The 10,728-nt window shown below is 37.7% G+C and overlaps 1 protein-coding gene across 1 annotated transcript; it reads left to right on the forward strand.

Annotated features, from left to right (window-relative positions):
- On the forward strand, positions 9,538-10,020 carry LOC104767495 (F-box protein At1g11810-like). Its single transcript, XM_010491514.1, has one exon. The coding sequence runs from the start codon at positions 9,538-9,540 to the stop codon at positions 10,018-10,020; it is 483 nt and encodes a 160-aa protein (XP_010489816.1).

Genomic DNA, 10,728 nt, shown 5'->3' on the forward strand with positions numbered 1-10,728 from the left:
CGACGAGTCAGTCTCGCCTACCACTTTATTTTGGTAAAGCACAAAGTCGAGCTGCATAACGAACATTTCCTCGCATCCCTCATGCTTGTCGCTCTCGCGCTTGCCATTCTCACGCTCGATGCTCTCACGCTCGACACTCTCACGCTAACTCTCTCGTGCTTGTCATTCTTATGCTCGCCGACCTCCAGTTTTGTGTCTACCTCCAGCTTGGACGTGGAATGCGAGCGCACATCATGAACACCCATCTTAGGAGTTGACCTCGGAGGTCGCCCCAATGGTAGGACAAGCGCCGACCTGGAATGAGGATTTGTCGAACTCCGGGGCATCGTGCAGCGTCCCGCCGACCTCAATCTACCGATCTCGGAAGAACCAACCTCAGCACTCATCAATCCTTGTCCGCCGACCTCTCTTTACCTCTCGACCCCGTTCGACGATGACAATCTCACTCTCGCCAACCTCAATCTCACTCTCGGCGCCGAACTCAATCTCACTCTCGGTGGCGACCTCAATCTCACTCTCTCGCTCGCCGACCTCAAACTCGGAGACCTGAAACTCATTCGCCGACCTCAATCTCAAGCTCGCCGACCTTAATCTCCGCATGCCTGTCTGGCTCAATTTCTTTGATCCATGGTTACGAACTATGTGCGGCAACTCCGTCCTCAACCATTGCAGATCCATTATCAAGCACTATATTCTGTAAAAACGTGCTCAAGGCGCATGACATCTAGATGAGATCCACGCTCAACGCTCCACGAGCTAGGCGCCACGCTCCGCAAAGACGTGCTCAAGACACATAACATTCATACAAGCTTCGCGCTCCAGAACAACACACTCAACGCATACAACATCAGAATGAGCTCCGAACTCAACAAAAACTATCGCTTTAACCATCACCGCACAAAGTTAGATCTTCTTGAAGCAGTCTGGAACGCCTAACGCCGAGCAGGCATATGTTAAGACTCAAAGTACGCCCGCCGATCGCAGAAATACCTCGCTCGCCGGACTAAGGGGGGGACTATTGTTGGATATGGGCTTTGCCCCATATGCCAACTCGGCCCAACAAAGACTCACCAGAGATAGAAGGAAATCGGCCAACCTCGGAGGACAATCTCGGGATTTCACACAGAAAACCCTAGAGTGCCCTAACTCTACATTCGCTTATAAATAGCTCGAGACATCTATTGGAAAAAAGATCCGGACCCCAGAGAATACCCAGAGAGCAATACTTTGCGTGTAAAACCGTTATTGTCTTTTGTATAATTCCTTTCAGCTTCCGAGCTCGTCATTATTAGCTTGTTAGTTCTCCTGTGAACTGACGAGCTCAATCTTGACTCGTGTTAGTGACGACCTCACGTTTTTATCGTTAATAAAAGAACCAGCTTCACTCTTTCCCCGAAAATCTTTATTTACTTAGTGTTGTGCAATCCCCAGTACAAACACACAAGATGTGATTCTGTCTTGTGTAAGAGAAGATCAGCTGTCTGTGTTATATCAACAATACGAGACATGTTCGTTCATAGAGATTTGGATAACGACTAAGATTAAGCCCTGTGAAGTATCATGGATCAAGTTCTTAAGAGTGGAAAGGACATCTCTCCCTGAATTTCGTGTTGGGAGAAGCTTCTTCATTGATGAGGAGAATAAAGTTGCTGTGGTTTCCGAATCTTCTAGGTATAGATGGAACGAAACATGTCAATATGAAACAGCTTACATCATTGGACAAGATGGATACTCCAATCCTGTGAGAATCGGAGACGGTCATCTTTGGGAAGCTGACAGAAATGGATATTGTGATCCAATTGTGTTCTCTTCCTATATATGTTCCAAGTTTAGTGCCAGCACAAATCAACCAAGTGTTGTTGGGCAAAAGAAAAGAAAGATATTATTATTATTAATCATGCATTTATTTATTTGTTTCTTCTTGCATCAATCTAATAATATAGAAGTCATCCGATTTTGCATGTTTTTAGCCTAGAAGTTGAAAGATTGTTTTGCATCTGTTCCAGAGACTACAAAAAAAAAAACCCCTTGGCGAAGCATACGGGCTTTCTCGCCATTTAATTAGATCAGTAGTAAGCCAGTTTGGGCCATTTTTACGGCCCACTAAGTTGTTCCAATAAATTGGGGATAATTACCTTTTTGATTACAAATTTTTTAATTCGAAATTTGGTGTTAGTTTCTTTTTCTAAATTTGAGAGAAATGACGACGAGGACGATGTCAAATCTCTCGGAGGTTTTGGTAGACGAGATCATCTCTAGGGTTCCGATTACATCACTCAGATCATTCCGATCAACTTGTAAAAAATGGGAAGCGTTATCGAAAACTCATATTCTAGGGTTCACCTTAGTCAATTACACGATCTGTTCGACGAAACTCGATTTCCATGGAATCATCAACAACGACGATTTTATCGATACATCAAAATCAGTGAACCAAGTAAACAAAATTTGATGAAATCGAGATAGCTCAAGTCCTTCACTATGACGGCTTGTTACGTTGCTTTGCGTCTTCAAAGATAACCTTAAAAACAGTAGGCTCATGGTGTGTAACCTCTATTTGGGTGAAACGAGGTTGATCAAACCTAGACACATGTTTAACCTAGATTCGATAGATCAGGCGTTTATGCTTTCGGTTACGATGATGATGGTAACCACAAGATTTTGAGAAGCAAATCTGTTAGTGATGGTTACGAGTGTTACAGTTTCAGGAGTGATCGATGGAAGGTTCTTGAGGGTATAAATTTAGATTTTTATGTTTATGAAATCTACATATCCCAAAGATCATCTAGATTTGATCTAATTCAACCATGAACATTATCTTAGAGAAGAAAAAACACTAACCTTGATCCATTGCTTTCTCTATGCTTGATGATGAATCCAAGTCTTCAGTAATTGATTTTCTCTTCCCTTACTCCTTATTACTTTCACGTGATCTTTGATGAAGAAGATCACTAATCTCTCTCTGGTGTGTGTTTGGTTTGGTAGTGTTTCTCACGTTATGAGAACACAACCGTTGCAGTAAAAAATTTAACAGCCACACATATATATACATGTATATAGAGTCACTTTTCAAAGAGTTGTGCTGGTTCATATTGTACTGGTTCATAATAGCACCATTTAATAGACTTAACATATACATGTATATATATTACTTATGTAATATAATTAAGAGAAGGGAAGAAGGTTATCAATACACCCAAATTCTAATACATTAATCGAAACCGATTCATCACGGTGTCGTCTTTAATATTAGAATCTACAATGTTAAATATAAATGTGAATTTTATTATTAAACCGAAAGACACATATGCCACATAGAATATAATATATTCTTACATTCTCCCACTTGGCCTTTGTGTCAACTTAATGGTTTATTAATTTTAATGCGCACTTTAATATCAAGTTCTCTTAACCTTTAATGACTTAAATAAAATCAAACTGACTGAATCATGGCGGTCACACATCATTGAACGACATGCTCCCTTCCATGTATCACAAATCAATTCCAATTTTATATTATTTTTTTATATTGAGAAAAACCTTAATTCTCAAAATACTTATGTTATCTATAACCATAAATGTGTACACATACTTTAATGATAACATGTCTAATAAAACCAAAAACATAACTTTAAGTGAATTCATAGTGTCTCATACATAATAAGCATCCTATAATAAAAACAGCAAGGTCTTATCTATAACACCCATACGCTCTACATGGCCAATGAACACAATGGGTGGTAATCCCTTAGTTAGCGGATCTGCAACCATCATATCCGTCCTTATATGCTCAAAAGACACTCTACGTTTCCGCACTTCTTCTTTGACAGACAAGTACTTTATCTCCATGTGTTTAGCACCTTTCGAGTACTTGTCATTCTTTGAAAAGAAGACAGCTGCGGAATTATCACAGTAAATTCTCAGCGGCTTCTCTATGTTGTCGACAATCCGAAGCCCTGAGATAAAGTTCCGCAGCCACAATGAATGAACTGTGGCCTCAAAGCATGCCACAAATTCGGCTTCCATAGTGGAAGAAGCAATGACAGACTGCTTTCCACTTTTCCAAGATATTGCTCCTCCAGCTAACAAGAACAAATATCCAAACATCGATTTCCTACTATCAACGCATCCAGCATAGTCTGAATCTGAATATCCAATGACCTCGAGGTCATCAGATCTCCTGTATGTAAGCATGAACTCTTTGGTGCCTTGCAAGTACCTGAGAACCTTCTTTGCAGCCTTCCAGTGGTCCATTCCGGGATTACTTTGATATCGACCCAACATACCAACAGCAAAACTGATATCTGGTCGAGTACATGTCTGAACATAGTTCAAACTCCCAACCACTGATGCATAAGGAATTCTTTCCATTTCTTACGTTCTAATTCATTTCTTGGACATTGCATTTTATTGAACTTGACCCCTTTCTGAATTGGAATTTTACCAGCAGAGCATTCACTCATTCTATATCTCTCTAAGACCTAATTGATATATCCTTTCTAAGACAAACTTAGCAATCCTTGTGATCTATCTCGAATTATTTATATTCCGATCACATAAGATGCCTCACCCATATCCTTCATTTCAAAATTCTTAGATAAATATTTCTTTATATCATGTAGCATACCCATATCATTCGCAGCAAGCAAAATATCATCAACATATAAGACTAAAACTACAAATTTGCTCCCACTGATCTTTATATAGATGCATCGGTCAACGATAACCTCTACAAACCCATATGACGTAATGGTATCATTAAACTTCAAATACCATTGTCTGGAAGCTTGTTTAAGCCCATATATGACTTTTTCAGCTTACACACCAGATGTTCATTTCCTGTGGCCACAAACCCTTCAGGCTGATCCATATATACTTCTTCCTCAAGCTCTCCATTCAAAAAGGCGGTTTTCACATCCATTTGGTGAAGCTCCAGATCATAATGAGCCACCAAAGCCAAAACAATTCTAAGAGAATCCTTCTTTGAAACTGGAGAGAAGGTCTCTTTATAGTCAATGCCATCTTTTTGGGTGAAACCTTTGGCAACAAGGCGAGCCTTGTATCTTTCAATGTTACCTTTCGAGTCGCGTTTAGTCTTAAAGACCCATTTAGAACCAACGGTTTTGAAACCGTTTGGCAACTCTACAAAGTCCCAAACATTATTATCACCCATAGATTTTATTTCTTCTTTCGCGGCAATAGACCATTTTTCAGAATTTTCACTTTCCATGGCTTTTCGGAATGTGTTTGGGTCTTCGTCAATGCTTCAGTCACATTCACTTTCAACAGCATAAACCACATAGTCATTTGAAATGGCAGATCTACGGTTCCTTCCAGCTCGCCTTAATGGTTCTTGTGGTACACCATTTTCTTCATGAATAGCGACAGGTTCATTAATTGTCTCTTCATCTATTGGGATTGGTACATCATCATGTTGTTCTATTGCCTCATTTGACTGTACTGAAACAATAGGAACAACAACCTTACGTGTGACAACAGGTGAAGAAACTTCAACCTGAACTTCTTGAATGTCCACCTTTCTTGGTTCACCTCTCCCACTAGTTTGACCATTTTCAATGAACCTAGCATTTCCCGTTTCAACTATTCTCGTACTATGCTTAGGACAGTAAAATACATACCCTTTTGATTTTTCTGGATAGCCAATAAAGAAGCCACTGACAGTCCTCGAATCAAGTTTCTTTTCATGTGGATTATATGGCTTTACTTCTGCTGGACATCCCCAAACACGTAAATGTCTTAAGCTAGGTTTCCTTCTTGTCCACAGTTCAAAATGAGTCTTAGGAACTGCCTTACTAGGAACCCGGTTTAAGACATATGTTGCAGTCTTTAATGCATATGTCCACAACGAAAGGGGTAAAGAACTATTACTTATCATGCTCCTAACCATTTCCATTAAAGTATGATTCCACCTCTCAGCAACACCATTCTGCTGAGGAGTACCAGGTATTGCATACTGTGCACAAATGCCTATACTCTCAAGTAGCTTTGCAAATGGACCAGGACATTGTCTATTTTCCGTGAATTTTCCATAAAACTCACCACCTCTATCAGACCTCACTACTTTCACTTTTCTATCTAATTGCCTTTCCACCTCATTAATGAATATCTCTAGGATATTCACGGACTGAGATTTTTCATGCAACAGATAAGTATAACCATAACGTGAGTAATCATCAATAAAGGTGATGAAGTATTTCTCACCGCTCCAAGATGGAGCATCAAACGGACCACATATATCAGTGTGAATTAACTCAATAACTTGAGTACTTCTTGTGGCTGGTTTCTTTGTAATGTGTTTAGTCTGCTTTCCTTTCATGCAGTCTACACACACATCTAGATCACTAAAATCCAAGTGAGGAAGAATTTCATTCTTTACCAACCTCATAATTCTTTCCTTGGAAATGTGACCTAGTCTTTGATGCCACAAGAAAGCTGAACTTTCATTAGATGCACTACGCTTAATGCCTTGACTTTCAATATTAAACAAAGATTCAGAAAACTTTATATCAAGATTGAAACGATAAAGTGAATCAAACAAAGTACCACTTCCATTAAGGTAATCATTTCGGTACAATGAGAAAACACCATGTCCAATCTTAAAAACAAAACCTAAATTATCCAACCTACTAACAGAAACAAGATTTCTAGCACACTCAGGTACATAGAGACACCCTTCAAGATCTACATGACATCCAGTGTCCAAGATCAACTTATAAGTCCCAATGCCTTCAATTCGTGCCTTCATTCTGTTTCCCATGAACAAGAATTGTTCAGGTCCTCTTATGGGTTGAATCGAACTGAATCCCTGTTTAATATGAGACACATGAGTAGTAGCACCAGTATCTAACCACCAAGTATTTTTAGGCACTTCAACAAGGTTCAATTCAGAGCAAACATAAATATGTTGCGTACCTTTCTTTTCGAACCATGTCTTTCTTTTCGGACAGTCTTTCTTGAAGTGTCCCATTTTATTGCAAAAGAAACACTTCCTTTCCTTCTGAATTTGACTTTCAGGGCCTTTCATGAAAGTTTTATCCTTCATCTTGTCCTTCCTACTTGGTTTTCCTTTATTATTGCTGCTAGCATTTCCATAGCCCACAAGATTGACAACATGATCCTTCATTTTCTTAATTCTCCCTTCCTCTTGAACCAACATAGCCTTTAACTCCTTAAAGTCCCATTTATCTTTAATGGTGTTGTAATTCACTTGGAACTGGCTAAACTCAAAAGGTAGAGAGTTCATAATGAATTGGACCAAGAAATTCTCATGAACTTCCATTCCCAAGGTTGACAACCTTGCTGCCAAGTTAGACATGTGGTCACATGATCATGAATTGGCTGAGACCAGTCAAACTTTTCGTAGTAAGCTCATTCATAAGACTTCCTACAATCGACTTGTCAGCCAAATCAGATTGTGAACACTCCTTAATTTTCTCTATGAATTCCCTTGCTTTCTCTGTCTTAGGCATAGATGGCTTAACACTTTCTGCCATTGTCATTCTCATGAGGTTCAGACTCAGCCTGTTAGATCGCTCCCAAATCTCATAACGAGATTTTTCAATTTCAGAGCTATATCCTGTAATGGCTACAGGTTCCTCATCCGTTAGTATTGCAGAGTCCAAAGCCATAATACCCAATGCAAAACGGATATGGTCAGACCATTCACCGTAATTCAGCCCATTGAACTTTACGACAAAGTTAGCAGATGCATACAAGTTTGAAGAAGCTGCAAACATGTAAACATGCTTATCTATTAGTGCTTTGACACTTTTACACAAACTCTTAAGACCTAACTTTAAATTTAATGCATGAATTTAAATAACCTTTGGGCAATATTTAAACACAAACACTTTTAATGATGCTAAAATTATAATTTTATAATTAATCAAATCACATATTAATCAAATAAACATATTACCTTTGAATATACATATTATTGACTATATTGAAAATGATTAATTCTTTTCATATTATTAACTATATTCAATGATCCACCTTTGGATGATCTTCAAAAATATATATAATAAAATAATTGATCAATCAAAACTTTTATGTCATTTTTTAGCATCTTTTTAATCATGATCAATTAATAAATCTTTAAAATTTTACTTTCTATATGCAATATAACAAGGCCACTTTGATAACTAACAAGTTATATACAAATAAACATTAAAATATTTAATTATTTAATTGGTATAAATTATTTTTCTACTGTGTTAATATTACATAACACAATTACCCTAAACTTATAAAATTGCAGCGGAAGCAATTTTTCACTACACGAATTCATATGTAGTAATTTTCCACTACACAAAACCCAGAATCATGGATACGCTCATACGCATCTCAGTGAACGTGAATTTAAATACATTCAAAAGTGCCATGAACTTATACATGGAATGGAGTACGTGTATGCATAAAACCAGTTATCTAATGATAGGTAACTTTTCAACCATTCACTATTTAAACAGAATCTAACAAAACCATTTATGTCAATCACTGAACATATTTACGTGCATGAAAACACCACTACTCATCATTCCTATAATTCCATCTTCGACAATGCATATTTTATTATTATCAATTGTGATATATTTTTTTTTCACACATTAAATATGCATTAACCGTCAATTGTAATGATAAGCACCGGTTCATGAATGTATCGTTATTAATTCTAATCGTCACGAATGACCCAGAATAAACAAATACGTAAACACTCGATCAAACGAATTAAGTATGTTTTGCTAATGCTGAATTAAACAAATCTAGTTTGCTCTCATACCAAATATAAATTTAGATTTCTATGTTTATGAAATCTACATATCCCAAAGATCATCTAGATTTGATCTAATTCAACCATGAACATTTTCTTAGAGAAGAAGAAACACTAATTTGATCCATTGCTTTCTCTATGCTTGATGATGAATCCAAGTCTTCAGTAATTGATTTTCTCTTTCCTTACTCTTTATTACTTTCACGTAATCTCTGATGAAGAAGACCACTAATCTCTCTCTCTGGTGTGTGTTTGGTTTGGTAGTGTTTCTCACGTTGTGAGAACAAAATTGTTGCAGTAAAAAATTCAACAGCCACACATATATATATTTATATAGAGTCATCTTTCAAAGAGTTGTGATGATTCATATTGTACTGGTTCATAATAGCACCTTTTAATAGACTTAACATATAGATGTATATATATTACTTATATAATATAATTAAGATAAGGGAAGAAGGTTATCAATACACTCAAATTCTAATACATTAATCGAAACTGATTCATCACGGTGTTGTCTTTAATATTAGAATCTACAATGTTAAATATAAACTTGAACTTTATTATTAAACCGAAAGACATATAGGCCACATAGAATATAAAATATTCTTACAGAGGGTACTCCAGACGGAGGAGACACAGCGCTAGGTCAAAAACGAAGCTTGTCTTTGAAGGGAAACGCTTACTTTTTTGCTACGAAGCGTATTACAGAGAGAGTTGAAGTAGGAGAAGGTGTGGAACCGATGGAGTCGGAAGAGAGTAGAGATTATTTACTCTGTTTTGATTTTACAACAAAGAGATTTGGTGAGCCTTTGAAACTGCCGTTTAACTCTGAAGGTGATGGTGAAGACAATGTGGCTTTGACTTGCGTTAGAGATGAGAAGCTCGCTGTGTTATATCGGAGCTACAAGTCGATTGATATTTGGATTTCTACTAAGATCCAGCCCAATGTAGTGTTGTGGAGTAAGTTTGTGGGAATGGATTTGGTGATGCTTACGGATGGCTTTAGAGCTGGGTGCTTCTTCATTGACGAGGAGAAGCAAGTCGCTGTAGTTTTTGATCGAAGGCTCAACTACTCAAAAGCTTGTATCATTGGAAAGGATGGATACTTTAAAGACTCTGTGAATGTTGGAGTTGCTCTGCCTCGATACTTCACTTCTTATGTTCCAAGCTTAGTCTCACTGAAACACAACAAGCCGAGCAAAAGGAAACAAAGAGATAATTAGATAGTCTCATTTGCAATATGAGTTTCATGTAGCATCTATATCTCCTTTTGTTATCAGTCATATGTACTTTCATCTCTTTTTGAACACGATTTGTAAAGAATATTTCTTTTGCAACAGCCTTTTGCAATCTATCTTCTTTCTAATTTCTGCATCATTACATACTTGTTCTTGTGAGTATTCAATAAGCTGGTGAAAGGTTGTGATTATTCAGATAGATAAACCAAAACAAACATAAAGAAGCTAGCTAACTAGCTACTTCCACAATGAACAAAAGGAAACTGCCTCTCCTTTCCATGTTAACCCAGCAAAGGTGTCTCCATCTTCCATTCTTATTTCCCAATTTTTGTCATATTTTCTCAGTAAAGATTTGGCTCCATCAATTGCATCTTCACCAAATGCTTCTGCGGCAAAACCAGCTTCTCTCATCCTCTCATACCATTTATCTTTTCCTTCATCCATCTCTTCAATTAGCTTCCTCTCTTCGCTATTCTCTTCTTTGAATCCTGAGCTTGTTGAATCCAGAAACTTCCACAGATACTCAAGTTTCCTGGAGAACGCTGCTGCAAAGTCCCCACTGGTATTGTCTTCTCCATTGTTCTCACAAAGAATTACTCCTTTTGGCCTTAATCTTCTCAGTGCCCTCAGAGCTTCGCTTCTCTCTTCAGGGAGGCTATACTTCAGGTGATGCAGCCTAAACTGAGCACAGAT

Source organism: Camelina sativa, chromosome 19, assembly GCF_000633955.1.
Source record: "Camelina sativa cultivar DH55 chromosome 19, Cs, whole genome shotgun sequence".
NCBI classification, from domain to species: Eukaryota; Viridiplantae; Streptophyta; class Magnoliopsida; order Brassicales; family Brassicaceae; genus Camelina; species Camelina sativa.